The sequence below is a fragment of the Podarcis liolepis genome (assembly GCF_965112155.1).
Source record: "Podarcis liolepis genome assembly, chromosome: Z".
In the NCBI taxonomy this organism is placed as follows: domain Eukaryota; kingdom Metazoa; phylum Chordata; class Lepidosauria; order Squamata; family Lacertidae; genus Podarcis; species Podarcis liolepis.
The window spans coordinates 31,858,172-31,884,719 of record NC_139570.1 but is presented as its reverse complement, the minus strand read 5'-3'; the positions used below and the strand labels follow the sequence as shown (position 1 = coordinate 31,884,719).

The 26,548-nt window shown below is 49.0% G+C and overlaps 2 protein-coding genes across 4 annotated transcripts in view; both read right to left on the bottom strand.

Moving 5' to 3' along the window:
* The window catches only part of ARR3 (arrestin 3), a gene marked incomplete at its 3' end in the record, with an annotated part of 28,061 nt that extends 15,059 nt beyond the window's left edge, over positions 1–13,002 (bottom strand). For 2 of the 3 annotated variants that reach the window (XR_014521390.1, XM_083485276.1), the window contains exons 1-2: positions 2,457–3,072; positions 104–155 (exon numbers count right to left, since the gene is read on the bottom strand). Coding sequence is in view for 2 of the 3 variants with exons in the window: in XM_083485276.1 (XP_083341402.1) it covers positions 104–120 (17 nt within the window). Of the gene's footprint in view, positions 1–103; positions 156–2,456; positions 3,073–12,503 lie in introns of those variants that run through there. The other variant, XM_083485275.1, reaches the window with a different exon arrangement.
* A 382-nt stretch (positions 13,003–13,384) lies between these two features.
* Positions 13,385–26,524, bottom strand: IGBP1 (immunoglobulin binding protein 1). The gene is made up of 6 exons (XM_083485308.1): positions 26,292–26,524; positions 24,913–25,233; positions 24,259–24,454; positions 16,307–16,386; positions 14,622–14,734; positions 13,385–13,861 (listed from the first exon to the last, which is right to left on the bottom strand). The coding sequence occupies exons 1-6, from the start codon at positions 26,492–26,494 to the stop codon at positions 13,725–13,727; spliced, it is 1,050 nt and encodes a 349-aa protein (XP_083341434.1). The 5' UTR covers positions 26,495–26,524; the 3' UTR covers positions 13,385–13,724.
* Between the last annotated feature and the right edge of the window lie 24 nt (positions 26,525–26,548).

The following is a 26,548-nucleotide window of genomic DNA, read 5'->3' as shown; positions in this document are numbered from 1 at the left end:
ACCCCCTCCACCATCCTACTGGGTCCAAGGTGAGTCTGATGGGGTGAAAATGAGCCCAAATGAGCTTGGTCTTTTCACATCTAGCAGGCAAAAGTTGACTTACTTTGACCCATCAGCCATATCCAATTAGTGTAGCAGAAGCAGCAGAAGCAGAACTGTGGAAGAAATCGAAAGGCTAAGTTAGCTGTATGGCAAAGGAAGGATTGCCCTTAGCCTTTTTAGTGCCACAGGAGAAAAAAAGGGATTTGCCTCCTCCACTTGCATCCTGCTTCCCTGTCCGCAGAGTCCTACGTTATAGAATCATAGAAATGTAGAGTTGGAAGGGACCCCAAGGGTCATCTAGTTCAACCCACTGCAATGCAGGAATCACAGCTCAATAATCCCTTAGAGATGGCCATCCAACCTCTGCTTTAAAATCTCCAGTGAAGAAGAGTCTGCTACCTTCAGAGGTTGTTTATTCCACTGTTGAAAAGTTCTTACCACCAGAAAGTTCTTCCTAAGTTTTAGCCGGAATCACTTTTCTTGTCCTTCGAAGCCATTGGTTTGGGTCCTTCCCTCTGGACCAAAAGGAAACAAGCTTGCTCCATCTTCCATGCGAAAGCCCTTCAGATATTTGAAGGTGAGTATCGTATCTCCTCTCCATCTTCTCTTCTCCAGGCCAAACATACTCAATTCCCTCCACCGTTCCTCAAAAGGTTTGGTTTCCAGACCCTTGATCATCTTGGTCACCCTCCTTTGCACACCCTCTAGCTGGCCAATGTCCTTCTTAAATTGTGGTGCCCAAAACTGGACACAGGTCTTCATTTGAGGTCTGACCAAGGCAAAGCAGGTCTATTACTTCCCTTGATTTGGACACTCAACTTTTCTTGATGCTGCCTAGAATGGCATTAGCTTTTTTTGCCGCTGCACTACACTGTTGCCTTAAGCTAAGCTTGCTGCCTACTCAGACCCCTGGATCCTTTACTCATCTCTTCCTATGGGGTGCCCCTTAACATTTGGCTGCGCATTTGGTTATTCCTGCCAAAGTGTAGAATGTTCTGCTGATGTAGCCTTGAACTGCATTAGCACGGTTACATCACATGGTTGGCTCATGCTAAGTTTGTAGTTCTGCTAAGACCCTGAGATCCTTTTCACATGGACTGTTGTGTCTGTATTTGAGGTGCCCAACTTTAACCTGGGAATTAAAGAGTAAGTATATATCTTTAATCAGTAGAGTTTCTGCAAGATTAACAGGGATGAGCCCAGCTCTTTAAGCAGGTCAATCCTAACAAGCTGGGAGCCTACTAGCAGGTGTCACAACGAGGGGCCCATTTATGCAGCTACAACAAAGACATCCCTCAACACTGGCAAAGCAGCTGTGCATTGCCATTGACCATTTCAATGTAGTCTGCGCTGAAATTCCGAACTCTGAAAAAACGAATAGCTTACAGTGCGGTTATTGATGGTGTAGTGAGCATTATTTTATAGAAGGCAGTCCTACCCTCTCACAAGGGGTTTGAATACTATCAACCTTAAAACTCTAAAGTAATAATGATTTTAAAAAATATTTCTAACTTTAATATAGACCAAAGTATGTCAGCGACTTGGAGGTGCAAGTGAACTTTCATTTTCTTTTCACAAAAAAACTTTCATAAGCCTTTGTCTGGCTGTCTGGCTGTCTGTTGGTCTGCCAGTCAATCATCTATCTGTCAGTCTCTATCTATCTATCTATCTATCTATCTATCTATCTATCTATCTATCTATCTATCTATCATCTATCTATCTATCTATCATCTATCTATCTATCTATCTATCTATCTATCTATCTATCTATCATCTATCTATCTATCATTATCTATCATCTATCTCTACTGTCTGTTAGGCATGTCTGTTTGTCTATACATATTTGACAGACATTCTATGTATCTATCTTGTCAGTCTATCTATCACCTGTTCGTATATATGTCTATTTGTCTCACTTTCTATCTATTGGTCTATTGGTCAGCTAGTCTAGCTATTAATCATCTATCTATCTATCTATCACCTATCTATCATCTATCTATCATCTATCTATCATCTATCATCTTCCTCTATCTATCATCTATTTATCTATTTATCTATCTATCAGTCAAAGAATCAATCAATCACCTTCTGGTGCCTATATGCCATCTGAAAAGCAAGATGAGCACCGCACCCCATGGTCGCCTTTGACTGGACTTAACTGTCCAGGGGTCCTTTACCTTCCTCAACTTTTACCATTTAATCTTTTATTTGTCATCTATCGTTACAATTATTCTCTCTGTTTATAGACATTATAAAATGAAACAATCAAACTTTTTAAAAAAATAATTTTCTGGTGCCAGATATATTCATCTAGTTTAGCTTTTAGTACTCAGAGAGAGGCACCCCCTAAATTCCTCTGAGCTCTGCTGGTCACTGGAGTAAAAGAAAAAGAAGGTCCATCCAAGATGCCTTACCTGAAATCAGGAGAGTCTCTTGAGGTCCACACACCTCTTTGCACCAATCCTGGAAGGCTTCTGACTATTGCACCGGGGCTTTTTATAACCCCATTGTGGTCCCTCCTCCATTCATTGGGGGTGTAAAGTGTGTGCTTATTTTTGAGGCCAGAATCCTATTAGACTATTAGTAAAGGGGACTCTGGTTGAGTAACAGAGTGGGCTATAAATACGTTTTCTTTGGGAAGACGATTACAGGGATTGAGGAAGCAGGCTCAAGCACCAAGATTAGCCAGGCACAACGGTGCCTGAGATCAAGCCATCGATGTGGGTGTTCTTACTATACAGATGGCATCACCCTTCTTTGAAAATGTCCAAAATGTTCTCTTCTATATCACTTAATTGCCAGAGGGGATGCAATAAACTTGGTGGGTATTCTAATTTATGGTGGGGGCGTACACGTGTGCAAGATTTGGGGGATTTAATATTGATGGGAATGATAAATATTCCTGAACTATAGTTGTCCAAAATTAATGTAACCGAATATTAGTTATGATGCCTGTGTCAAAAGAACAGGTCTTATCTGACGTCTGGGTACCTCAAAGAGCCATTGCAACAATGGGAAATATTACACTGGACACTTGGTACCACTTGCTCTAGAACAGAGCTGTGGTGGGGGGAAATGACACATAATTTGAGATTTCAGTGAGGACTAAAACCTCCAGACACTTTTCATATGATTTGGCATTCCTTTTTGGCATATAATGCAGCCAAACATCATTTTCAAGACAACCCTTGTCACAAGCCTGGCAAATCTGGAATAATCAGATAATGCTGATCATATTTGCTTGGATTTTGTTGCTTCCTCTCATATGTAACTGTACAGTGCAGCATAGTGGTTAGAATGTCAAAACAGGGTTTGGATCCCCATTTAGACACAAAGTTCATTGGGTGTGACAATGGGGGCCAGTCATTGCCTTTCAGCCTAGGGCAGGGGTCTGCAACCCGCGGCTCCGGAGCCGCATGTGGCTCTTTTACACCTTTGCTGCGGCTCTGGGGCAGATACTAGTGAGGGGAGGAGGTGCATTGTGCGCCCCGCGACTCCCCACTGTGGCGGGCGCTGTACTGGCTGTGACATCGCATGGGGGCGGTGCGTACGTTAGTCATGCACCGTCCCGACGTCACCTTCCCGCCCGCTGTCAGATCGCGGCTCCGGAGATATGTTTGTTTTAAATGTCGCAATGGTTTTGCGGCTCCCAGTTTTTTTCCCCTTCGGAAACGGGTCCAAGTGGCTCTTTTTGTCTTAAAGGTTTCAGACCCCTGGGCTAGGGTTATTGTGGAGATTAAATGTGAAGGGGGAGAATAATGGACTTCTCACTTTGAGCTCCTTGGAGGGAAAGGTGGAATATAAAAGCATCACAATTAATATTAATTAATATTAATAAACTGTATTCATTCTATGTGCCTATTTTTTAGTTTTGTATTTCATCTTTTCGCTTTCACCTGTTGTATAAGGTCTACCAGTCTTGCGTGTTGAGCCCCCTGGTTTATGGAAGTGAGTCATGGGCAGCTTACAACTGCCAGGAGCAATGCCTCAACTCCTTCCACATGTGCTACGTCAGGAACATTTTGGGCATCACATGGCAGGAAGAAGACGAAGAGTTTGGATTTGATATCCTGCTTTATCACTACCCAAAGGCGTCTCAAAGAGGCTAACATTCTCCTTTCCCTTCTTCCCCCACAACAAACACTTTGTGAGGTGAGTGGGGCTGAGAGACTTCAGAGAAGTGTGACTGGCCCAAGGTCACCCAGCAGTTGCATGTGGAGGAGTGGAGATGTGAACCCTGTTCACCAGATTACGAGTCTACCGCTCTTAACCACTTCACCACACTGGACAGAGTTTGAAAAAATTATTTGCCCTTCCAAGCCCACATTCCTAGCATGTTTGCACTCCTGTCTCAGTGACATCTACACTGGCTTGGTCTACGTCCACAGAATGGAAGATGGTAGGATCCCCAAGGGCGTGCTCTATAGGGAAGTGGCTTCAGGTATTGGGCCTCTTGTCAGAGTAACTCTGTGCTGCATAATATCATGTGCAAATGTGACACAAAGGCTGGCAACATCAACTCTGCCATGTGGGAATTCCTTGTAGACAACCACAAGTCCTGGAGACAGACAGTTGGGTCCTGTATCCACAGCATTGACCAAAGAAAGAAATACCACTGGGAGGAGTGCAGAGAGAAGAAACATCATGGTGCATCTCTAACAGTGAAACCCGACACCTTCATCTGCCCCAGACATAGCTGTCAATGTTTCCCATTTTTTAAGGGAAATTCCCTTATTCCAAATAGGGAAAAGAAAAAGGAAAAGTTATGGCCCCAGATGCAACAAAACATGTCTCTCCCGTATTGGCTTCTACAGCCACATAAGGCCATAACCTTCCAATAGTTTGACTTCACTCCCAAAGGTGCATTCCTCCTTTGTCTCCTGAGACAGATGGATGCCAACAACAGTAAGTTATAATGTTTCTTTCTTTTCTGTATACATTTTTCAAGAGAGTTCTGTGTGGATTTCCAAATTGCTGTGGTTTTGAGAAACTCAGTGTAGAAACTTTTTCTAGTGGGTTAAATGGTCTTTGTCATTAAGAATATAAGAAGAGCCTTGCGGCATCAGGCCAATGGCCCATCCAGTCTATCATCTTGTTCTCAAAGTGGCCAACCAGATGCCCCTTGTGGGAAACAGGATTCAAGGGCAAAAGCACCCTCTCTTTCTATGGTTTCCAGCAACTGGCATTCAGAAACATTGCTGCCTCCAACTGGGGCTGCCCCAGATCTCCCCAGTCATTGTAAAGGGAGGGAGAGCGAGTGCAGTACCTGCCAGCACCAGCAGCATGTGTTTGGAGAGATTTGAGGTGGCAGATTGGGGGCATCCTAAAAACTATGACCCATGTTGAGCCCACTCCAGCAGGAATGTCCCCAAATGTCTAGGTGCATTGGGCAATGTGTTCAACCACAGGAATTCCCTTCAAGGATTTTTTTCCCCCCTGTGACACAGAAGCTTGTTTTCTTCTACTCCAGAGAGGAGGATTCAAATTACAAGGAGATTCTGACAAAACATTAGGAAGAACTTTCTGATGGCAAGAGTATTTAAAGAGTAGAACAAATTCCCCCAGAAGGTGCTGGACTCTCCTTCATTGGAGATTTTAAGTCAGGGGTAGTCAACTTTTTTATAACTACCACCCACTAATGCATCTTTCTTGATGGTAAAAGTTCCTTACTGCCCACCAGTGCTCGATGGGAGGAGGATTCAGCTTGTGCCATAGAACCCCCTACCGCCCAACTAGAATCCTGAAACACCCACTAGTGGGCGGTAGGGACCAGGTTGGCAATCTCTGTTTTAATTTTTTTTAAAATAATATTTTTTATTGCTTTTTCCAAGGTCAAATACATCGTCAAAAACTCAACAAAAGCAGCTTTACAGAAGAAAACAAAGAAATTAAGAAAAGAAAGAATTCACATTTTCAAACAATTTTTCTTGATCCACTGGACTTCCCCACATCCTCCACACCCTGCATTCTTTACAATAAAAAATAACAGCAAATTGATACCTTGTTTCCTGCGTTTTTGTACTTTCATCTAATTGTATTTTGATTTTAGGGTACATGTTATTAACTCACTTTTTCCCATCATCTATCCCAAACAAGGGACATTACTCTAAAATTTTTACTTTTCACGTTCATAACTTAGTTTCCACCATATTCAAATCTAATTACTGAAGCTTGTTTTTCCCAAAAACTTAGCAAATTTTCAACATTCATATAACTTATAATGTTTTTGTAAATAATCCTTAATTTTTTTCCAGTCCTCTTCCACTGCCTCTTCTCCCAGGTCTCGGATTCTGCCAGTCATTTCGGCCAATTCCATGTAGTCCATCAGTTGCGTATGCCACTCTTCCAGCGTGGGTAGCTCCTGTGCAATCTCTGTTTTAAGCAGAGGTTGGATGACCACCTGTCAGGGACTCCTAAGCTGTGATCCCTGCATTGCAGGGATTGGACAAGATGTCCCTTCGGATCCCTGCCAATCCAATGATTCCACCATTCTGTTATTATATCCTGCTCTTCCTCCCAAAGGGCATCAAACAACAAGCAATAAACCATAAAAACACATATTGAAAACATTTATGGAAAAGTGTATTTCTACTCATGCATCGTAAGCTGCTCAGATGCCTTCAGGTTTGCCAATGTTTTTGAAATGAGGGGAGAGTGAAAATGGGTTCCTTGAAAAGTATCTGCTCTAGCTCCTAGTAATAATACCCACTCTGTTGAGGATATATCCTGCCAAGTCTCTTATCTCTGTGTTTTGTGTCCCTCATGCCTCTGCGGGATTATCTCTGAGGCCACGGCGCAGCTGAGCATCAATGTGCAGTGTGTCAATGGGGTCAGCCTGCTTCCATCCATAATGAGACTGATCCCAGGCATCTCCATCTTCTGTCTCTGTGTGGGATGGGGTCCTGTCCTTCACCCTGGCTTGTCTTCTTGAAGAATTTCTGCCCTTACCTTCTGCATTTGGTACTTTGAGTTAGGTGGACCAAGATGGCAAGTAGGATCTATCAGCGAGTGTCATTCTGCAGTTAGAGTGTCAGACGAGGACATGCAAGATATCATGGTTTGAATCCCCACACAACTGTGAAGCTCACTTGGGTGACCTTGGAGGCTAGTCACCTACGTTGCATACTTGATGAAATGTGGAGAGAACTATTTATGCCACTTCAAGCTCCTTGAAGAAAAAAGGCAGCGTAGAAATGGAATAAACAAATGCAGGAGTGGTATCTATTTCTTCATTCTGTTTATTTTATTTTTATTTCAAATGTATAAATTTTAACAAGGGATGAATTTTTGCATACAAACAAGAAAGCAACAACAAAACAACAAAAATGCACTAAAATCATATGGAATGTAGCATCTGGTTGGAGAAGACAAAATGACTGCATTGTTTTCCATGCAAAGATGCATTTCCTTAAAATAATCATGCAGAATCGCACAATGCTCTTACACACAATAATAAGACTTTGGCTGAAGCCTTGTGCCAACGTACTTAGTGGTATGTCCGGGGCCGGATTTAGGTTTGATGAGGCCCTAAACTACTGAAGGTAATGGGGCCCTTTATATGTCCAGCTGTCCTTTGTCAACAACAAATTGTCCCTGTTGTTTTCTGTTGTTGAATATATTCTATATGGTAATTTATGAACCTAATAGGTATCTAAAGCCATTTGCACATAACAAAATATGTATCTTATCAAAGTAATTGTTGAACTGAAATACAATTAAGAAGAAGTATATTAATAGTGAAATACTTTTAAAATTTTTGTTGGGGGGCAAGCATGAGAGTGAGGCCCTAAGCTATAGCTTGTTTAGCTTATACACAAATCCGGCACTGGGTATGTCCCATTAAGCTCAATTGGATTTACTTCTGAGTAAACATAAAGAGGATCAGGCTATTAGGCTGCAGTCCTATGACACTTACTTGGGAGGAAGTATCAATGAATTCAGCAGGTTGATTTAGAAGTAAATATAAGTAGGATCTGGGTAGGCTCATCTATACAAGAGTGTTTTCAGCATGCATCCGTATCAGCAGGCAAGGAATTCCGAGGTGTAGGTGCTGCCACATTAATGATCGAGTTCTCACAAATGCAGAAGGTAGAAATGTAAACAGACATTGCTTAGTGTATCTATCACATTCAGCACCTTTTCTGTTGCCCTGCAGTTCATCAGCCGAATGAATGAATGAATGAACGGGTAGTTAACACAACTGTTTTCCTTGCTTTCCAATTACTAGCAGTCCAGCAGAAATATAAAGAACATATAGAATCATAGAACTACAGAGTTGGAAGTTACACCCAAGGGTCATCAAGTCTAACCCCCTGCAATGTGATGCCCAGTAAATTACAATGCTGTTTTGGGGAAACATGGAGCTCTCTAGAGGACGGACTCAGTTGGTGACTCACTTGCCTCTGCCTAAACCACCATTATTCAGAGTGTTTCCTAGGCCAGCCCTCCCAGTGTGAGCCCATCATTGATGTGAAGAACTCCGTAAGCTGAACCGCTGGGCCCTTGAGCACGTTGCCCAGAGGTAGGACTCCTGATCCCATAATTGTTCACTCCAGAGCAGCTTAAGGTCGGCAGATTAGCTGCAGCTATTTCTGTCAAGGTTAAGGGATGCAACGAACTTGCTTGTTTCAAGAAACACGCTCACTCCAACCAGCCTTTACTTAAACAGAAAGTTTGTTGTTCAGTTTCCTGCAAACTGCTCTGAAAGCCTTTTCTCGCTAAAGGAATACAGTTGTGTTAATGACAACTGCAGCCAGCTAAAGAAAGAGCTTTGATTAAAGCAATTAAACAGAAGCTATGGATGAAATGAAAGGTAAGGAGAGCCATAGGTACTAAGATTTCTTGGAAGAAAAATGAGTGGTGGTTGCAAAAATGAGCCACCAGCAACTATGAAGTCTTCCTCTCTAAGAAATCATAGAATTGTAGAACTGGAAGGGACTCTCAAGGGTCATCTAGTCCAATTCCTGCAATGCAGAGACCACAACTAAAGAATCCCTTGCAAACGGCTATCCAACTTCTGCTTTAAACCCCCCAGCAAAGGAGAGTCCACCCTTTCTGAGGGTGTCCTCTCCACTGTCTAATGGCTCTTCTTCTATCAGAAAGTTCTTCCTAATGTTTAGTTGGAATCCCATTTCTTATCATTTCAATCCATTGGTTTGGGTCCTCCCCCCTGGAGCAGCAGAAAACAAGCTGGCTCCGTCTTCTCTATAACAGCCCTTCAGGAATTTGAAGCTGGCTCTGATGTCACCTCTTGGTCTCCTCTTCTCAAAGCTGAACATCACTGACTCCCTAAACAATGCCTCTTGGTTTCCAGACCCTTCATCATCTCAGTCGCACTCCAGGTGGGGCTTGACGAAGGCAGAATAATAGTGGCACTATTCCGTCCCTCGATCTGGGCACTTGATTTGGATATAGCCTAGAATAGCATTAGCTTTATTTGCTTTATTTGCTGCTGCATCACACTGTTGCCTCACTGTAAGCTTGGGGTCTTCTTAGAGCCCTGGATCCTTTTCAGATCTCTTGCTGTTTGCAGGGCTTCTCTTTGGGGCATCTGGTTGGCCACTGTGAGAAGAGGATGCTGGGATAGATGGGCCACAAGCAGGTTCTTCTTACAGGGCCCTGTGTACAGAACGCCCCCCTCCACTGGGTGGGAGAAGCCAAGGCGGGGTAAATAGTGGGGTGTTGCAGCTTTGGTAAATTGTGCACAGGACGCGGGTGGCACTGTGGGTTAAACCACAGAGCCTAGGGCTTGCTGATCAGAAGGTCGGCGGTTCAAATCCCCACGATGGGGTGAGCTCCTGTTGCTCGGTCCCTGCTCCTGCCAACCTAGCAGTGCGACAGCACCTCAAAGTGCAAGAAGATAAATAGGTACCACTCCGGCGGGAAGGTAAACAGCGTTTCTGTGCGCTGCTGTGGTTTGCCAGAAGTCGCTTAGTCATGCTGGCCACATGTCTCCAGATGTACACTGGCTCCCTGGGCCAATAAAGCGAGATGAGCGCCGCAACCCCAGAGTTGGCCACAACTGGACCTAATGGGCAGGGGTCCCTTTACCTTTTACATAGGAAGCTGCCTTATACCAAGTCAGACCCTCACTCTGTCTAGCTCAGTACTGGCAACACCAACTGGCAACAATCCCTTCCAGCTCTAAGATTCTATGATTCAAAGCCTATTGTTAGTTTAAAACATGGGTCTGGATTATTATTTTTTAAAAGACTTTCCAGATAATGAATCATATTCTTTTCGTTTCGACAGGTAGGGGGTGATTTTTGTTTATTTACTTTGGTTTTAATGTGGAGTCCATTCGGGCAGGTCCCAACCTGGCTGCCCTTCCAATCTCCTGTGGTGACAGATGGTGGTCACTGCTCATCTGTAATTAATTGAACTCTCTTGACTGCAGTCTTCCTAATGCAGCTCGAATTATCTCCTGGGCAGGCTGGCTGCAAAGGCCTCGCCCCATCCAGCCCTTACATAAGGATTTCCCAACACCAGCTTATTTCCACAGCTGATCTTTGTGTACCACTTGTCAACCTGGGAAGGAAGCCTATCTAGGAGAAGGAAAGCGCTAATCCTAAACCTTCGCTGCCTCGCGGGATATCTTCAGGTGAAGAAAAGGCTAAGGAGTAAACCCTACACAAGTCCAGAGTGGAGTCCCTAAACTGGCTGGATGGCACCTTGTATGCCTCCTTCCGGCAACTTGTGCAGCCAAACTGGTGCCAAACATATAGTTCTGCTTTTCTTTGGACTATATCAGCGCAGCCAAGAGGGGAGGTCTTGTTGTTTCGGCAGCCTAGGACTGTTAATAGTGTTTTATAGATAGGAATTATTTTATTCATGATTTGTTGATTATTATATGATTGATGCTGTACTTGTCATGTTCTGTTGCAGGCTTCCTCACACTCGGCCCTCTAGATGGTTTGAGACTACAATTCCCATCATCCCTGACCACTGGTCCTGCTAGCTAGGGATCATGGGAGTTGTAGGCCAAAAACATCTGGCGGGCTGAGTTTGAGGAAGCCTGTTCTGTTCTGTTCCCATTATTGGTTGGTTGCAAAGCTGCTTTGGGATTCATAAAATAAAACCAATCAAAGCAAATCACTGAAATTTGGACATACATCATTTGGAAGAGCTTCCTCCCTTGAAGATGCTGTCAATAAGTGGCAGGGAGGGGGGAAACCTATTTGCATCCACCTGTCTTGAGGGACAATGGAGTGTGCCTCCCAGAGGTGAAGTTAAACCACTGCATTAGCAGCATCGAAGCCTGGGGCACAAGCCTGGACAGTGTGAATGGAGGTTCTGGGCTACCCAGATGACAAGAAAGCTTCCTACAGTTTGACTTCACCTTCGAAGGTGCACTTTTCCATTGTCTCTCAAGACAGACCGATGCCAACCAACCTACCGAAAAGGAGGCAGGGATGACCACCAACTTAGATAGTTTTTTAAGAGGATTGGACAAATCCAGGGGAGGGTTATGCTCTGCGCCCCCAGTCAGATGCAGCAATGCCTCTGAATACCAGTTGCTGGAAACTGCAGCAGGGGAGAGGGTTCTTGTGTCTGCACAACTGGATGAGCATCCTTCAATTCCTTCACCCAAGTAGTTTATAAAGACACTGAACTACTACAGGCCCAGGACAGATCCCTGTGGTGGCACCCACTTGTCCCTTTCTTCCAGGTGATGAGGAAGCATTAGTGAGCACACTTTGGCCTCAGTCAGTCAACCAGCTACAAATCCACCTAAAAGTTACCTAGCCCACGTTTTGCCAGTGTCTCTGCAAGAATATTTTGGGGGACTTTTGTCAAGTCTTACTGAAATAAAAATGCACTACATCCACAGCATTCCCGATACACCAAGCTTGTAAAGGTAAAGGTACCCCTGACCGTTGTGTTCAGACGCGGACGAGTCTGGGGTTGCAGCGCTCATCTCGCTTTACTGGCTGAGGGAGCTGGCGCTTTGTCCGCAGACAGCTTCCAGGTCATGCGGCCAGCATGACTAAGCCACTTCTGGCAAACCAGAGCAGCACACGGAAACACCATTTACCTTCCCACCGGAGTGGTACCTATTTATCTATTTGCACTTGACGTGCTTTCAAATTGCTAGGTGGGCAGGAGCTGTGACCGAACAACAGGAGCTCACCCCATCGCGGGGATTCGAACCGCCGACCTTCTGATCGGCAAGCCCTAGGCTCTGTGGTTTAGACCACAGTGCCACCCACGCCCACACCAAGCTTGTAACTCTTATCAAAACAAATGAGATTTGTCTGTCATGACTTGTTTCTGAGAAACCCATGCTGGGTCTTAGGAATCACAGCTTCCTTTTCACAGACTGCTTGTTTTAATTATCTGTTCTAGGACCTTTCCTGGTATCAATGTCAAGCTCACCAGTCAGTAGTTACTTGGTTCTTCTTCTCCCCGCCCCTTTTTGAAAAAGGGGACATTTGCCCGCCTCTGGTTTGCAGGGACCTCACCTGTTCTCCAAGAATTCTCGGTTATAGACAAAGGCTCTGCGATTACATCTGCAAGCTCCTTTAGTACCCGCTAACTCATCAGGCCCTGGAGATTTGAATACATTTAAAGTGGTTAGGTGTTTCCTTATCACCTCTTTCCCCATCTTGGGCTACAGCTCCCTCCTTACATCATGTATTGTTATCACCAGGTTGGGCATTGCTTTCCTTTTGGAGAAAAGCAGAGGCAAAGCAGGGATTGTGCAGTTCCACCTTCTCTGTCATCCAGGAGCATTTCGCCACCTTCTCCACATAGATGACCTATTACTTACTTGTTCTTCCTCATTTCAAACATAGCCAAAGAAACTTTTATTATTTTTAACCTCTCTTGTAAGCCTGAGTTCATCCTGAGCTTTGCCCTGCCTGACTCTCTACCTGAAACTACTCTTGGCTACTCTTCATGAGTTCCTCATTCTTCCATTTCTTATATATGCCCTTCCTAAATCTCAGTGCATCTGTAATCTCCTTACCTGATCCTGCAGGTTCTTCTAATATTCTCATGTTCTTATCAAACACCAGAGGGCTGGAGCTTTCTGACTAAACAACAGCTGTATGCCCAAAGCTCAATGGGGTCTCTTGGAGATTAGGAACAATTAATCTGAATCCTCCTTCCAGCAACCAGGCAAGAGAACTGTGTGAACTTCAACACTCTTTAACTGGTTACAGAATCAATTGGTAGGTATCCCCAAAAGCCATCTAGTCCAACCTCCTGCAATTAAGTCTCTCCTATATATACCATTCTGCTCTTTTGCCTTTCTCTTATTTTTATTGTATCTGTTTGTTTGTTTGTTTGATTCACTTCAAGAAAACCTCTCCCTACACCGCTTAAGTGATAAACTGAGGAAGGCATTTCATGTTACTTTATTTAAATACAGAAAGAATAAGTTACAGCAACTACGAGTTAACTCCATAAGGCTTATCCACTCAGCTTGCTGAGGACTCCTTTAGGAAACAGGGATAACCAACTTCTCCACAGGGATCGTCCATCTGGGGCAAGATGCTTTCACTACTTCCAGATTCCTGGCCAGGGGAACCTGACACAAGCCCCCCAACAAAAAAACCCCTTCTCTTTTTGAAAACCTTCTCCTCTGGAGAAAGAGGGGTCCCCAGGGTGGGGGGATCAATCCTCTGGTTCTTGGGGAGGGCGCCCGAGTCACAGGCTCCTCCTCTCGAGGAGGCACTTGGTCAGCCCATGTTCTTGCGGTTGCCGTAGCCCCTGGGGTGAAGTTCCTTCCACTCATCCCATTCCCGGGCTTTGCGCAAAGCTTCATCGTCATCCTTCTCCTCCGCTTTATTCTCTTCTTCCTGCTTTTCTGCAGCTGCTACAGGACCGAAAAAGGGGGAAACCAGACTGAGAGCACAGTAGGGAGAAAAACTCTGAATGCACTATGATTCCTGCATTGCAGGGTGTTGGGCTATATTGCCCTTCCGGGTAATATAGTTCTCTTACACTGTACGATTTTAAACAGAGGGTGGGTGCGCAGGGACTCTTTCCTGCATCGCAGGGGGTTGGACTAGAGGACCCCATGGAGTTCCTTCCAATTCTACTATTCTAAATCCTCAGCCTATTGTTATCTGCTGCTGCTGGAAGGCAGTGGAGAGACATTGCGGGGGAGACATTAATCAGGGCTTTGGCTAATTAATATTCTTTAGCCTTTTAAATGTGTTTGTGGGAAGGGGGGCATTGTTTTGTTGTTTCTGTTCTAACTATTTATATGTGCTTTTATCTTGTATTTTTATCAAATCAAATCAATCAATCACTAAACAAATAAAACAAAGCTATTCAGAGTGGGGGATTTCCAGTCTATGCTGCTCATAGACACAACTTATTTATTGCATTTCTGTCCCACCTCTGTTCTTCCAGGATCTCAAGGTGGCATACACAGTTCTCTCTCCATCTGCATTTCATCCCCACAACAACCCTGCGAGGTAGGTGATACTGAGAGGCAGTGGCTGGTCCTCACGGTCACACCCAGGGAGCTTCAAAGTCAAGTGGGGATTTGAACCCTGTCTCTCCTGGGCCCTAGTCTCTCACCATTACAAGAGGAATCCTTCCCCCACACCCCTGCACCAAATAAATACCTGAGGCCGCTTGTGATATGCCCTGATCAGGAAGGGCTCCCTGCTTTCGATGCTGCTCATACCAGTCATCCACTGTCATCGTCGCCAGGCTTGGGTAGCCAGCGCCAAACACCCTATAAGAAAGGAATGAACGTTTTTATCATTTAATCATTCAGCACAGTGGTGGAGCAGAGCTGTGCTCTAGTCCTAGCAAGATGGGAGTGTCTTTGGCTGAGGGGTTCTCATGTTTGGGAGACAGGTCTAGGATGGGACTGCCCTACCTCTGAAGGAACAAGTGTAGAGCTACAGGGTATTCCTGGATACATATTTGTCACTTACAGAATCACAGAACTGGAGAGTTGGAAGGTGTCCCTGAGAGTCAATGCATGAATCACAGTTCAAGAATACATGAAAGGCAGTCATCCAAGTTTCACTTAAAAATATTCAGTGAAGGAAGATTGTGGTAGTTTTTGTTATTGCCAATATCATCACCATTATTCATAGAACCAGTTGTTTATTATTATGTTTATTATTATTAAAATTTATATACCGCCCTTCATCTGTAGAGTGGAGAGTGGTTCACAATACCAACATACATAAAATTACAATATAAACAAACACAAAATACATACCGTATTTTTTGCACCATAACACTCACTTTTTCCCTCCTAGAAAGTAAGGGGAAATGTCTGTGTGTGTTATGGAGCGAATACCTGCGGGTGGTGGTGGGGGGGATCTGCTGCAGTCGTGAGCAGAGGATCCATGGTTCCCCTTCCTTCCCTCCTCCGTGGTTACAAAGCATGGATCCACATGGATCCTCAGGATTTTTGCATTGGGCTACTCCAAACTCACTGTCAAATCACATGTCTGTGGCCACAGCATGAACCACAAAAATCATATATCCACTATTTCGTTTAGAATATTTTTTTTTCTTGTTTTCCTCCTCTAAAAACTATGCGTGTTATGGTCTGGTGCATGTTATAGAGCGAAAAATATGGTAATTAAAACAATAACAAAAGCAAACCAATCCCTCTACCACAACAACACATTTAAAAGGGCATTGAATGTCGCCTAGCACTTAAAGGTGTATAATGAAGACACCAGGCAAACCTCCACAAATGGGGAGCCACTGTAGAAAAGGCCTGTTTTCATGTTGCCACCTGAGGCACACAAAGAAGGGCCTCAGATGGTGACTGGTGGGTGCAAGTGGGTTCCTATGGAGAGAGGTGGTCCTTGAAGTACTGTGGTCCCAAGGCATTTAAGGCTTTATAAATCAAAACCAGCACTTTGAATTGGGCCCGGAAGCTAATGGGCAGCCAATGCAGTCAGGCCAGGATCAGTGCATTATGCTCAAACCATCTTGCCCTGGTGAGCAACCTGGCTGCCAAGTTCTGCACCAGCTGAGGTTTCTGAACTGTCTTCAGAGGCAGCCCTATGTAGAACGCACTGCATCAATCTAACCTAGAGGTTAGCTGGAAAAATCCCCCAGAGCCATCTGGAAACCCATTGGGTCCATCAGCCTCTGAGAACGGACCATCCTCATAGGTTCCCCACCTCTGCAGAATCATAGAATCGTAGAGCTGGAGGGGGCCCCAAGTGTCATCTCGTCCAACCCCCTGCGGTGCAGGAATCGTAACCAGCATCACACACCTGGAAGGAGCCAGCCCCCCTGAAAGCCCCCCCTGAAAAGAGCAGAGCACCCATACTTTGCCTGGGTAGTATCCCGGGTCAGGATGAAGGGCTTCAACGGAGGCCCAAGCGGGCGTGGAGGCTGTGTCGCTGTACCCTAGAGAGGATAAAAAACATATTTCAGCACACAATCCAAAAGACACATTCTACCCTCCACAGCCAACTGAAGGGCCCCACCCCATGACACCCATTCAGTGACAGGTGACGGATTCTGCTGCCCACAGGTCACATCAGATTCTCCCACGTGGGGAAGGACCATAGGTCAGTGGTGGAGAATTTGCCTTGCAAGAAAAGGTCCTGGGTTCAGTCCCAATGCCATCTGCAGGTAGGGCTGGAAGCCACTGCTGCCAGTCAGTGTTGGTGGTACTGAGCTGAATGGAGCAAGGGTCTGACTCAATATAAGGCAGCTTCCTATTTTCCTACATACAATTTATCAAAGCTGCAACATTCAACTATCTGCCCTGCCCCGGGCCGGATCTGGAAGAGGGGGCTGTTCTGTATACAGGGCCCTGTAAGAGGAGCTGGCCATCTCACCCAGCCAACCAGGTGCCAAAGGGAAGCCCGCAAGCAGGACACAAGCATTACAGCACTCTCCCCTCCTGCAGCTTCCAGCAACTGGTATTCAGCGCAAAGTTAAACTGTGGAACTCGCTTCCATAGGAGGCAGCTGTCAGGGGTTTAGGAGCAGAAGCACGGGCAAGGGAGGAAACAGAGAGCGAAGGGGAGGGGGCAGAAGAAAAGATGAGTGACGACGACGACCCGAGATCTCCTAGTCTTTCCAGTGAATCAGAGGATTCACAGAAAGGAGCACCAGTGGCGAGGGCAAGGGGGGAGTCTAGGGGGGCACCCCAGGAAGACAGAGCCAGAGAGGACTCAGGGGGGAGCAGCTGGAAATCGGGACCAGCGTCACCGCCAGGAAGCAGGGAAGAGGAAGGGAGCCAGGGGGGAAGCGCTGGCAGCTCACCACAGGAGGGAGGACATGAGTCAGGAGTGGCCACACCTCCACAGGAGGGAGGACATGAGTCGGGGATGGCCACACCTCCATTGGGGAGCGAAGAAACGGTTGAGAGGAAAGTGGAAGGTTGGGCGCGCGCGCCAAGTTCAAATGCAGAGGAAGGCGGCGCAGTAAGCAGCCCCGAAAGAGAGCCAGGTCCTAAAGCCCGGCGCAAGGAGGCAGGAGGGTCTGGGTCAGCGTCAGAAGAATCCCGGAAGGAAGAAGCCCCGGGGGGTAGAGGGACCCAGAGGAGGACAGTCAGGAGGAAAAGGTGGAGCAAGGCTAGGATATTAAGTTGGTGCACACAGGGCGGAGACTCAGACGGAGCTTCGCCGACCTAGCTACTAGGCGTAGAGTTGCGCGCAGCAGCGTGAGAATGGAAACTGTAATTCAATAAAGACTTTTACTTAATGACCGCTGGCTAGCGTGATCCTCTGTGAGCTAGGATCTTCAAGCAGCTCTGACAGTAAGCTCCGTCTCCACTTGTGGGCATCTACAGCCTCGAGGAGGGGAGAGACACAGGTGCCTACTAGCAAGCTCACGAACGGCAGACGACATGACGGCTGAGCAGCAGATAGAGGAACTCAGAAACGCGGTGGCACAACTGAACGCCGAGGCTCTAGCATCCAGGAAGAGGGAGGAGGAAGCAGCCGCAGCCTGCAGGGATCTCCAGGTCAGGTTAGACGTGCTGACAAAGCAGACACCCCGGCAGGAGGGCATTGGGTTGGCGAGACGGACAGGCGGGCTGGTCTCTCACTTCGATGGGAACCTGCAACAGTATCCCAACTTTAGAGCCGACGTACTGTGCGCACTGCAACTGCTGCATAAAGACTTTAGAGATGAACAAGAGAGAGTGGGGTTCATCATGTCCCATCTGCATGGGGATGCGAGAGCATGGCTACGCAATTTATGGAGAGATAAGGATCCGGCGCTACAGAATGCAGATGCCTTTATTAAAGCAATGGATGGGTGTTTTTTATCAAGTATTGACGTGGATCTTGCACGGAAGGAGGTGCATGGGCTGAGACAAGGGAGGGCCAGCGTCAGGCAGTACCATGCCCGCTTTTTCGCCTTGGTCAGTGCCCTGGAATGGGACAGAGATTCGGCTCCTGTAAGAGACCTCTTTTGGGAGGGGCTGCATAACTCGATTAAAGATGAGATCGCCAGGGGGGAGAGACCCCGAACCACCCAGGAGGTCGTTCAGAGGGCACTGGCAGTGGGGGTGAGGCTGGAAGGACGTCCGTGGAACAGGGACGAAGGGCGTGGAGGGCGCGAACCAGCCGGGGGCCCCTCCTTCTTTCCCAGGGAAGCAGCGCGGGCGCAATCCACGTCTCCGCCAGGAGGAGGAGCCGAACCTATGGAGGTGGGAGGTGCAAGGGCTCAGTCAGCAACCAGAGCCCTAGCACCAGCAGCGGTGAAAGCGAAGCCTCCTAGAGGGAACAGGAAGTGTTACGTCTGTGAGGAGCCAGGGCATATGGCGAAAGAGTGTCCCCAGAGGCCCCACAAGCTCACTGCAGCCTCAGCAATGGTGACTGCAGCAACACAGCAAGGAGGACCACAGCAGGGAAACGAGGCTGTCTGGCTGGAGGAAGAGGCACTGGGGCCCAGCCAGACGTGTTAGTGACGCAGTCCCCAGCGATTTTACAGCCCGTGAACCCCCTCCCGCCCAAACCAGTAGTGAGGCTCACAGCGTCTCTCCAACTGCCCAATGGAATCACCATGGACGTGCCAATCACCATTGACTCAGGCAGCAATGCGGACTTTATAGGGCAGGACTTTGTCGACAGGCACGCTGTGCAGTTGCTGCCGGCCACACTGCCCCTGCAGGTTGTCACGGTGGATGGCAGGGAGCTGCTCGGGGGGCAAGTGGTGAAGCAGACGCCACCAATGGTGATGCGACTTGGGAATCACAGAGAAATCATCAGCTTCAACGTCACTCGACTATCTGACACGCCCATTGTATTGGGCATGAGTTGGCTGGACAAGCACAGCCCAGCGATGGCTTGGTACCAGAGGCAGCTGACCTTCGGCTCTTCCTTTTGTGCTGAACACTGCATCGTGCCCAGGCAGGAAGGAGAGGAAGAGGAGTCACAGCTGCTGCTAGGCACGCTGCAAGCGATTCCACACAAGTACGCTGAATTTTTGGAAGTTTTCTGCGAGAAGGAGGCAGACAGGCTACCCCCTCACAGACCATATGACTGCAAAATTGACCTGCTGCCGGGGGCGGCGCTGCCTAAAGGGAAACTGTATTCCATGTCAGAGGACGAACTGCAGGAACTCAAAGAGTTCATTGACCATAATTTGCAACGCGGCTTCATCCGGGAGTCCAGGGCAGTGGGGGGCAGTCCCGTATTCTTTGTTAAGAAGCGGGACACGCCCCAGAAAAGACTGGTAGTGGATTACAGGATTTTGAACAGTCTGACTAGGCCATCGGACTTCCCCATGCCCCGTATTGACGACCTCCTCGCAAAGGTACGGAAGGGCAGAGTGTTCACCAAGTTGGACCTGCGGGGGGCGTACAACCTCATTCGCATGCGGGAAGGAGATGAGTGGAAGACAGCCATGTTCACGCCACTGGGGACCTACGAATATAGAGTTATGCCTTTTGGATTGCAAAATGGCTCCCACGTTTTTCAAGCGTTTATGCATCACGTGTTGGCGGGACTTCTCTACAAGACGTGCGTCTGTTTCTTAGATGACATCCTGATCTTTTCGGAGTCGCAGCAGGAGCATGACGGACACGTCAAGGAAGTGCTGAGCAGGCTAAAGCAACATAGGCTCTACGCCAAGCTGGAGAAGTGCCAATTTGACGTGCCGGAGGTGGATTTTCTGGGCTACAAGCTGTCTGACAAGGGGCTCGCCATGGACAGCGCCAAGGTTCGAGCGGTGTTGGATTGGGAGAGTCCGCGCAACCGGAAGGAGGTCCAACGGTTTGTCGGCTTTGCGAACTTCTATCGCAAGTTTATCAAGGGCTTCGCGATGCAGACAGCGGCCATCACTGACACGCTTAGCTCCAAGAAGAAGAAGTTCGTTTGGACAGCGCAGGCGGAGCAGTCCTTTCAGGCACTCAAGCGTCTCTTCGCGTCGGAAGAGCAGCTGCTTCATGTCAACCCCAGCAAGCCGATGAGGGTGGAGACAGACGCCTCGGACAGAGCCGTGGGGGCGGTCCTGTTGCAGAAAGACCCGCAGGGGGTGTGGCGACCGGGAGCGTTTTACTCCAGGAAGCTCAGCAAGTCCGAACAGAACTACACCATCTGGGACAGGGAGTTGCTGGCCATTCACGCAGCGTTCAAGGCGTGGAGGCACTTTCTGATCGGCGCCAAGCACACGGTGCAGGTTTGCACGGACCACAAGAATCTAGAGCACTGGCGCACGGCACAGTTCCTGAACCAGAGGCAGATACGTTGGGCTGAGTTCTTTGCAAACTTCGACTTCCGAATAGAGTATGTCCCGGGGGACACCAACATCATGGCAGACGCTCTCTCCCGTAAGCCACAGTATCTGGAGGACGCAACGCCAGCGGCCGCCATGCACATCTTCGCACCAGCAGTGTGGGCGTGCGCCGCGGCGACCGTGGACCTAGAGGCGGTGCGATGTGCGTTGCAGGAGGACTCCTTCGCACAAGCAAAGATGGCAGAGGTGCAAAGGGGCAAGGCAGCGGCCGACGGTTTCCGGCTACGAGATGGATTGCTCATCCGAAAAGGGGCCATCTACGTGCCGGGAGACGAACTTCGAGCCAAGGTGCTGCAGCAGCTGCACGACGCGCCCACGGCCGGGCACTTTGGCAAGGAGAAGACGGTGGAATTAGTAGCCAGGGATTTCTGGTGGCCTGGAATGAGGGGGAGGTCGCAGACTACGTGGCGAGGTGCGACACCTGCCAGAGGGCCAAACCAGTGCACAAACCGCCGGCCGGACTGTTGGAACCGCTGCAAACTCCGGTCGAACCTTGGGAAAGGGTGGCTCTGGACTTTGTCACGGATCTGCCCAGCTCAAGGGGCAAGACGGCAGTGCTGGTGGTGGTGGACCTGTTTTCCAAGATGGCGCATTTCATTCCGTGTGCGAAGGTGGCCACGGCGGAGCAAACCGCCAAACTGTTCATAGACCACGTGTTCAAGGTTCATGGTCTGCCACGGTCTATTCTGTCCGACCGGGGGCGGCAGTTCATCTCGAATTTCTGGCAGAAGCTGATGGGCTTCCTGAACGTCAAGATCAACCTGGCGTCGGCGAGACACCCGCAGACCAACGGGCAAGCGGAGCGGGTCAATGCCATCATGCAGCAGTACCTGAGATGTTATGCAAATCAACAGCCTGCGACGTGGGTGGATTACCTACCGCTTGCCGAGTTCGCCTACAACAACACGAAGCACGTGTCCACGGGGGTCACGCCGTTCTTCGCCAACAACGGGAGGCACCCCAGAACCTTCCCGGGACTGGAAAGAATGGGGGAGGGGGAGCCGCAGACAGCAGATGCGTTCGCGTCGGAGCTGCAGGAGGTCCACGATCAGCTGAGGCGCCACCTGGAGCTGGCCAAGCACGCATACAAGGTACAAGCAGACAAGCACAGAAGGGTTGGAGAAGAGCTCCACGTGGGAGACTGGGTTTGGTTAGCAGCCCACGCAGTGCCGGCCAGGTCGTTGGCCAAGAAGAAACTAGGGCATAAGCAACTGGGGCCCTACCAAGTCGAAGAGCAGGTCAACCCGGTAGCTTTCAGACTGGCACTTCCGGAGGGTTCCAGAATGCATCCGGTATTCCACAGATCGGTGCTCACTCCCTACAAGGCACCGCACAGGTTCCAGGAACCCGGAACAGCGCCGAGTCCGGTCAGAGACAGAACAGGGCACGCGGAAGTGGCACAGAAGGAGCGCATCAACGAAGTCACTGAGATTTTGGACTCCAGATGGGGGGAAGAGGGGGTAGAATACTTTCTCGCCAAGGAGGGCACCCCGGCCAGTGCGAACAGCTGGGTGCCGGGCTACGCCTTGGACGAACCTCTCCTCAAAGACGAGTTTCATGCCCTCTTTCCCCATAGACCTATGCCAGCAGAATATTTTGACGACTGGCTTTTCACGCCCACACTTTCGGCCAGCACTTTCCGGGGGTTCGACTCGGACGAGGACCCGACACAAGACGTCCGTTCCCCGGAGGGGTCACCCTCGGGATCTGCATCAGAACCCTCGTATTGGTGGGACGATAGGCCAGAGGAGCAGTGGCGCAGACGGTGGCTGGAAGGCCCAGGACGAGCAACACCGACAGGAGGAAGTGAGGGAGAGACGGACATGGACGTTTTCGGGGACGACCCTGGTTTCGAGCACGGCGGCACAGAGATGGAAGCGGAGGTGACTGTCGTCGACGAGAGCGGGGAGGAAGACCCGGGAGACTTCAGATGGAGGCCTGCCACGGGAAGCGACCGATACCCGACGTTCGTCCCTTTGCAACAGCAGCCCCCAGCTCCAGCACCGGAAGGAGGGGAGGGGGGAATGGGGGGCTTCGAGGGGGGGATGGATGTCAGGGGTTTAGGAGCAGAAGCACGGGCAAGGGAGGAAACAGAGAGCGAAGGGGAGGGGGCAGAAGAAAAGATGAGTGACGACGACGACCCGAGATCTCCTAGTCTTTCCAGTGAATCAGAGGATTCACAGAAAGGAGCACCAGTGGCGAGGGCAAGGGGGGAGTCTAGGGGGGCACCCCAGGAAGACAGAGCCAGAGAGGACTCAGGGGGGAGCAGCTGGAAATCGGGACCAGCGTCACCGCCAGGAAGCAGGGAAGAGGAAGGGAGCCAGGGGGGAAGCGCTGGCAGCTCACCACAGGAGGGAGGACATGAGTCAGGAGTGGCCACACCTCCACAGGAGGGAGGACATGAGTCGGGGATGGCCACACCTCCATTGGGGAGCGAAGAAACGGTTGAGAGGAAAGTGGAAGGTTGGGCGCGCGCGCCAAGTTCAAATGCAGAGGAAGGCGGCGCAGTAAGCAGCCCCGAAAGAGAGCCAGGTCCTAAAGCCCGGCGCAAGGAGGCAGGAGGGTCTGGGTCAGCGTCAGAAGAATCCCGGAAGGAAGAAGCCCCGGGGGGTAGAGGGACCCAGAGGAGGACAGTCAGGAGGAAAAGGTGGAGCAAGGCTAGGATATTAAGTTGGTGCACACAGGGCGGAGACTCAGACGGAGCTTCGCCGACCTAGCTACTAGGCGTAGAGTTGCGCGCAGCAGCGTGAGAATGGAAACTGTAATTCAATAAAGACTTTTACTTAATGACCGCTGGCTAGCGTGATCCTCTGTGAGCTAGGATCTTCAAGCAGCTCTGACAGCAGCGATGGCCACCAATCTTTAGAACAGGATTAGGGAAATTTACAGAGGAGAGGGCTGTCGATGGCTAAGAGCTACAATGGCTCTGCCCTGCCTCCACATTCAGAGGCTGCAGTGCTACTCTTCTGCTCTGAGACCGTTTGCATGGGTTCCCTTTGGGGTACCTGGCTGAGTTCCATGTGAGAAGAGGAGGCCCATGTGAGAAGAGGAGGCTGGACTAGATGGGCCATTGGCCTGATCCAGAAGGTTCTTTTTATCTTCTGTTGTGCATGGGTCTTGCTTGCAGGCTTCCCATAGCAGACATCTGGGTGGCCGCTGTGATGGGATGCTGAGCAAGATGGGCCCCTGACCTGATCCAGCAAGGCTCCTCTTATGTCTTCATGGGTGTGGTCAAAGGACATCTGGGGAGCCCAGGCTGCTCCAGGGCCTCTGTAGCACCTCTGCAGGGTGGGGAGTGGTATTCTGACAGAGGGCTCCCCTGTTTTTCACATGTAAGGGGTCACATCGCAACCACCACAACCACAACCACTCAGATGCTCTCTCCCCATTGTAAAACCATATAATTGAAGAGCAGGAACAGATCCCAAGGGGCATCTAGTTCAACCCACTGCAATGCCTGAAGTGCTTTCAGGCCCCACAAAGGCAGAGAGAGCGGTCCCCTCCCCATGTCCCACCACCCTACCTGCTTCAAGGCATCCCGCCGAATGAGGATAGCGACTTCCTGATCAATGCTCTCGATTTCCTCCAAGCTTGTGCTAATCCACTTCTTGATCTGGAGCAAGTAGAACTCCCGGATCTGCTCCTCCTCTGCCTGGCCACCGTCGATGAAGGGCTTCAGGGTGGCCAACTGGTTCTCGAGCTCCTTCTTCTGCTTATATCTGTTTGGGGAAAGAACATGGAGGGGTTGGCCTAGATGACTCTCAGGGGTCCCTTCTAACTCTAAAGATAGGTTGGATAGGCATTTGTCGAGGATTTCTGCTTTGCTGGGGGCTGGACCGGATGATCCCTGAGGTGTCTTCCAGGATTCAAGGGATAAGGCTTTGAAAAACATTTATGTTCCTGTCTATTTTAAATTTACAAAACAGCTGCTTTGAGCCTGTTTTCTAAACTGCTGTCTTAAGTTTAGGTATTCAACCCACTGCATTATTTTATAATTATAGTTTTTCCAATGAAATTATTGTTTTATTTCTGGCTTAATTTAATTATTGTTTATTCTGAAACATACCAGAATTTAAATATTACCAAAAAGGTATCACCGTAACTGAAAACATTTAAAATCAAATTGACTTGAAACTGACATTTGCCACCCATAATCCAGGAAGGCCTCCCTACTCACCTTTCGATCTTCGCCTGCCTGTTGGATGCCATGGCAAGGATAGCCGTCTGCTGATCAGTCCCCAGAACGGAGTTGATGTTGCTACCGGAGGACTCACTTTCATCCCCGCTCTCCACCTCCACCTCCCGTGGGAGTTGGAAGCGCCCAATCCCATAGTCTTTGCAGACCTTCAGGAAGTCCATGAAGCCAGCACGGGCCCTCTGTACATGCTCCAGGCGCTTGCTGGGGTTGACCTGCTTCAAGACGAGGGCCGCCAACAGAGCAGGGACCAGCATGAACTTCAGATCGGCTGAGGAGATCTCCTCCAGCTCTTCGTTGTGGCTGAAAGGAGAAAGCAGAGTAAAAATCATAGAGTTGGAAGAGATGCCCCAAGGGTCATCTAGTCCAGCCCCGCTGCAATGCTGAAATTAGAGCTAGAGAATCTGGCCAAGCTCTGCAGAAAAAACCTCCAATGGAGGGGAGTCCACCACCAGTTTCCATCCCTCTCTCATAACACTAGAATGCATGGACAATTTTTTCAAAGTCCTTCTTCAGACAGCACACAGCTAATTCGTGGAGTTCCCTACCATAGGGGAACACAGATGGCTTTACAAGAGGACAGGTTCATGGAAGAGGAGAGGGCTATGAATGGCTACTAGTCACAATGGCTTAGGTAGCCATCAGTGAAGCCTACACAGGGGCGCCATTGAGGCTCCCAGCCTCTGTGTGTGTGTACACAAATGCGTGGAGGTGCCAAACTGGGTCTTTGACCTGGGCAAAATAAATCCTAGTTTTGCCCCTGTGGGCCACTGTGAGAATAAGATGCAGAACTAGATGGGCGATTGGCCTGATCCAGCAGCCAGGCTCTTAGAATTATAAAACTATAGAGTTGGAAGGGACCATGAGGGTCATCTTGTCCAACCCAGGGCAACGCAGGAATCTTTTGCCCAACGCTAAGAGTCTCATGCCCTATTTGCTGAGCTATGAGAAGGTCTTAAAAACAGGGGAAAGCAACAGAAGAACCAAATCAAACTGCTTTTATTCCATAAATTGGGAATTTGGTCCAGTGGGAATTTCAAATTCAACTAAGTGGGAAAAGCTGCCTGTGAACTGTCAGGATCTGAGCAGGGAATGCATGGTGGGGGTGGGATCCTCCCTCTTTTATTGTGAATGGGTGAGATCCAGCCCAAGCAAAAGCTTGTGGCGGTGAGGAGCTGAAGGTGCCTCTGGGCAGATGCAGAGTCCCTCTGGAGCCACAAGCTGAAGATTGGACTGAAGCACTGCCGGTTTCTAAAGGTCATCGGGCAGGCGCTGCCATCCCGAGGTAGACTGTGAGCCATGGACAGTCGTCCCCCCCATGGGGTATACATGTGGCGCCCTCTGCACATGCTCTACGGCACCTGAAGAGCTGGAGCTCGGCGACGGCGCTGGAGGCGCGTTCCAGGAGGCCGATCCCGCGCTGCACCTTCCGCTGCACAGCGGGGGCTCCCGACGAAGGTTCCGCGGCGCTGCCATCCTCCACCTCCTCCAGCAGTCGCCAGCCGGACTCCAGCAGCTCCGACAGCCGAAGCGGCTCCTCCGTCGTGGTGCTCGCCGCCATCATGGGAGAGGCGGATGTGGAGGGAAAGGAGCGGACGGAAGTGGTACCGTCTTGCGG

Excerpts from the sequence above, each read along its gene's own strand:
- IGBP1 (XM_083485308.1), bottom strand. The coding sequence starts at position 26,494 with ATGATGGCGGCGAGCACCACGACGGAGGAGCCGCTTCGGCTGTCGGAG. Across the intron at positions 16,387-24,258 it reads GGCGGGATGCCTTGAAGCAG|GGTACAGCGACACAGCCTCC; the intron begins GTAGGGTGGTGG and ends TATCCTCTCTAG. Across the intron at positions 13,862-14,621 it reads CATATCACAAGCGGCCTCAG|CAGCTGCAGAAAAGCAGGAA; the intron begins GTATTTATTTGG and ends TCGGTCCTGTAG.